Raw genomic sequence first — 3,287 nt, 5'->3', positions numbered from 1 at the left:
TTTTAATGTTACTAAAATTTGGTCAATATTAGCAGATAAAATTAGCTCACCACTTTAGAGGCTCTAGACACTCCTCCTCTCATGAATACTATTTCCCCTAAATATTAATATTTAGTTAAATAAAGTAATAACTTGCATTTTCTATTAAACATCTTCACAGTTCACATTTTTTGTTGTTGTCGTTGTTGAATTTTGTTGAAGTCCAGGATAAACCTGACCACCTACCCCCACCCCACCCCCACTGCTCCATCTTTCGGAGGCCTGTTCTACTTCTACCTTGGGTTGTACTTTCTACCGATTTTCTTTTAAAGCAAATTGTCATTTCTTGTGTCACTTTAAAAATCCTACATACTGTCTTTTGTGTATTGTACATGAATTTCCAAATGAATTATTTTTGCAGAATAGAAAGTTCTATTCTGAGACTGAAGCTTTTGAGTAGATTCTCCTCTGCTCAGATTTTTGTATACCCAACTTTGTATTCCTTCATAGATTCATGTTCTTGTCAATAATCACTAGTCTTCTCTTGTCTTCCAGTTATATATGTCACTTTGTCACAGTTTAGACTATACAACCAAGAATACTGTTATCTTGCGTAAGAATTTCTAACCACACCACTTAAATGTCATATATTTTACAAACATTATGGGGCTTTATAAAGAAGTGAATTTTTCTAATTTAGAGTGATCAGGGAAGCCTCTTAAAAGGCGGTGGACGTGAATATAGCTTGAGTACTGCTGTGACCAGAGAAGAAAAGCTCATCAAATGAAAGTGACATACAAAAAAAATGGATATATTGCTTTGAATCTTTTCCTCACACTCCCAGTTTTCCCTGGCCTAAATGTGACAAATTCTTCAAGAGGCAAGGAGACAGACTCACCTTGTTCCAACTTGGTTCCTTAGTCACGTGGAAAAATCTACATTTCATAGTGCACCAGAACTCAAAGTAGAGAAAATGAGGATGGCCTCTTTTCTTTTCACCTTCACCATGGCTCAAGAGCAAGAAATTGTTCTAGTTTTCCTCGGGACTTTTATACAGGAAAAAAAATCATTTTGCCTAGGACACTGTAGATCTTCAGCTCAGAATCCCAAAGCAAGCTATATTTCTTGGGTCAGCATCTACCTCAACATGTAGAACCATCCCTTGAGTTAGCCTAGACAAAGTGTATGGAAGAGTTTTATGCTTCATGTAGGAATATCCAGTGGAAATGTATGAAATAAGCCATATAAGTTCTTAACTCGGACAGACCCCAGGCCTCAGGCATAGATTCTTCCTCACAGCAAACACAAGATGAGCAAGGTTGATCTTATCTCTTACCACATCCTGAAACAGTATGAGGAGCCAAGGGACTTCAGCCCTGGTTTAACAGACAGATAACATTTTATGAACATTCTTTTTCTGCTGCCTCTAATGAAAGAGTTCTGTGTGGAGCCCCTCCCTGCTGAGGTCTGGTGAGAACCCAGAGGCCAAAATGCAGGCTGATTAACAGGCATCTCAAGCAGTGACTCAAACCATTCGTGATGTGATTTTAGATGAAGCTTGTTGCGGTGACTCCACAATTAGGACTTTAGCCCACGTGACCCATCAGTCCTTCAGGAGGCCATACCAAGCACTGTATAAAAGTCCCCACCATCCTAGACTCCACAGTCCACATCCTTCATTGAATCTCATTGAAGATCAGGTAAGCATTTCCTCTCTCTCTCTCTCTCTCTCTCTCTCTCTCTCTCTCTCTCTCTCTCTCTCTCCCCCTCCCCCTACCCCCTCCCCCTCCCCTTCCCTCTCCCTCCCCCTCTCCCTCTCCCTCTCCCTCTCCCTCTCCCTTTTCCTCTCCCTCTCTCTCCTCTGTGATTCCCCTTCCTCAAGTCCCTGATGTCCCATCTTTGAGAGGCCACCGCTGTTCTATTCCTATCCAAGACTGTAATTCCTTCTATTGTTTTTAGACAGCTTGTCATTCCTGAGTGCATTTTAGCTATCTCATTTATTCTCTTTTGTACCTGATTTTTTAAAAAAAAATATTAGTTAGATTTTGTGGAAGGACTAGACAAAAGTCCAAGAGAATAGGAGAATACTTTATTCTTATAAACAAGTGTCAAGGGGATCTAAGACAAGGATATTTGTATAAAGGGATAAAAATCAGACTCAAAGTTAATTATCTTCCCCATCCCACTCTCAATCCTTCACACTAATGCAAACCTTTCTAACTCACAGCCTTGGTGTTTTAATGTAAAATGTCTCAAATTCTCGGTTTGTTTTTAGACTCTTCAAATCATCTGAGATGTCTTTCAATGATCAACAGTGCAAGCAACCATGTGTGCCGCCCCCATGTCTTCAAAAGACACAAGAAAAGTGCCAGGCACAAGCTGAGGATGTGTGTGTCCCATCATGTCAGGACCCCTGTCAAGATAAATGTCCACAACAAGCTCAGGAGACATGTGGTCCTCAGTGCCAGGAGTTAAGCCAAGGAAACTGCCCACAACAAGGCCAAGATCCATGTCCACCACCAAGCCAAGACCAGTGCCTTCCTCAGTGTGCAGACCCATGCCAGGAGCTAGCACAAACAAAATGTGTGGAGGAGTTCCCACAGAAGGCACTGGAGAAGTGTTCAGCCCAGAGCAAGGGAAAATAACTGCTCAAATCCCGTCAGGAGTCAAGAAGAAAATCCAACCCAAGTCCTTCTCCTGTGGGTATCTCTGTATAAGATACCATCTTGTCTCCTGACTTTCTCAATATTCCAGGACTTGGTCTGTACCTCTGAAGATAGTTCGTTGTATTTTATTAACTTCTGTGAATACGTGTTCTCAGCAGCTGGCAGACGGTCAAGAATATGAGTGCTGTATTTATCAAGGCAGACCACCAAAGCCTAGCACAGCTCTCCTGGGGCAAAACCTCACTCAGCCCTTGATACATAATGGCCAAAGATGCCACCATCCATCTTTCAGAGAGCAAGGCTCTGTTTCAAGCCTCAAGAGAATCTTAATTTAACAGCTTTATGGTGAGCATCACCACTACAATGGGTATTAAGAAGAAGTTGGTGATATTACAGAATCAAAAATAGTTTAATTTTGTTTCTGCATCCTAACCAAAACAAAAAAAGGCCTGACATTGTAATGTGATCTGTGCTTTGTAAAATTCAGACAAAATGTTTTAAAAGACTGAATTCAAACAGCTAATAAGAAACACAAGTTGGGATCATTAGATCTTTGTCAGTCTTCATGCTTCATAGATGATCTGCTTTGGACCCTTTGGTTTGAGAGGGCTTTGGATAATGTGTCTGATCTTTAGTTGGTGT

General features: G+C 41.0%; 1 protein-coding gene across 1 annotated transcript; it reads left to right on the top strand.

Annotated features, from left to right (window-relative positions):
- The first annotated feature begins 1,643 nt into the window (after window positions 1-1,643).
- Prr9 (proline rich 9) lies at window positions 1,644-3,027 on the top strand. The gene is given in 2 exon segments (NM_001271271.1): window positions 1,644-1,679; window positions 2,255-3,027. A coding segment is annotated over 1 exon segment (351 nt). The 5' UTR covers window positions 1,644-1,679; window positions 2,255-2,273; the 3' UTR covers window positions 2,625-3,027.
- Window positions 3,028-3,287: the final 260 nt, after the last annotated feature.

This window comes from Rattus norvegicus, chromosome 2 (genome assembly GCF_021556685.1).
Source record: "Rattus norvegicus strain SHRSP/BbbUtx chromosome 2, alternate assembly SHRSP_T2T, whole genome shotgun sequence".
Taxonomy (NCBI): domain Eukaryota; kingdom Metazoa; phylum Chordata; class Mammalia; order Rodentia; family Muridae; genus Rattus; species Rattus norvegicus.
Note: the sequence above shows the minus strand (reverse complement) of the source record. Positions and strands in the feature narration are given on the sequence as shown.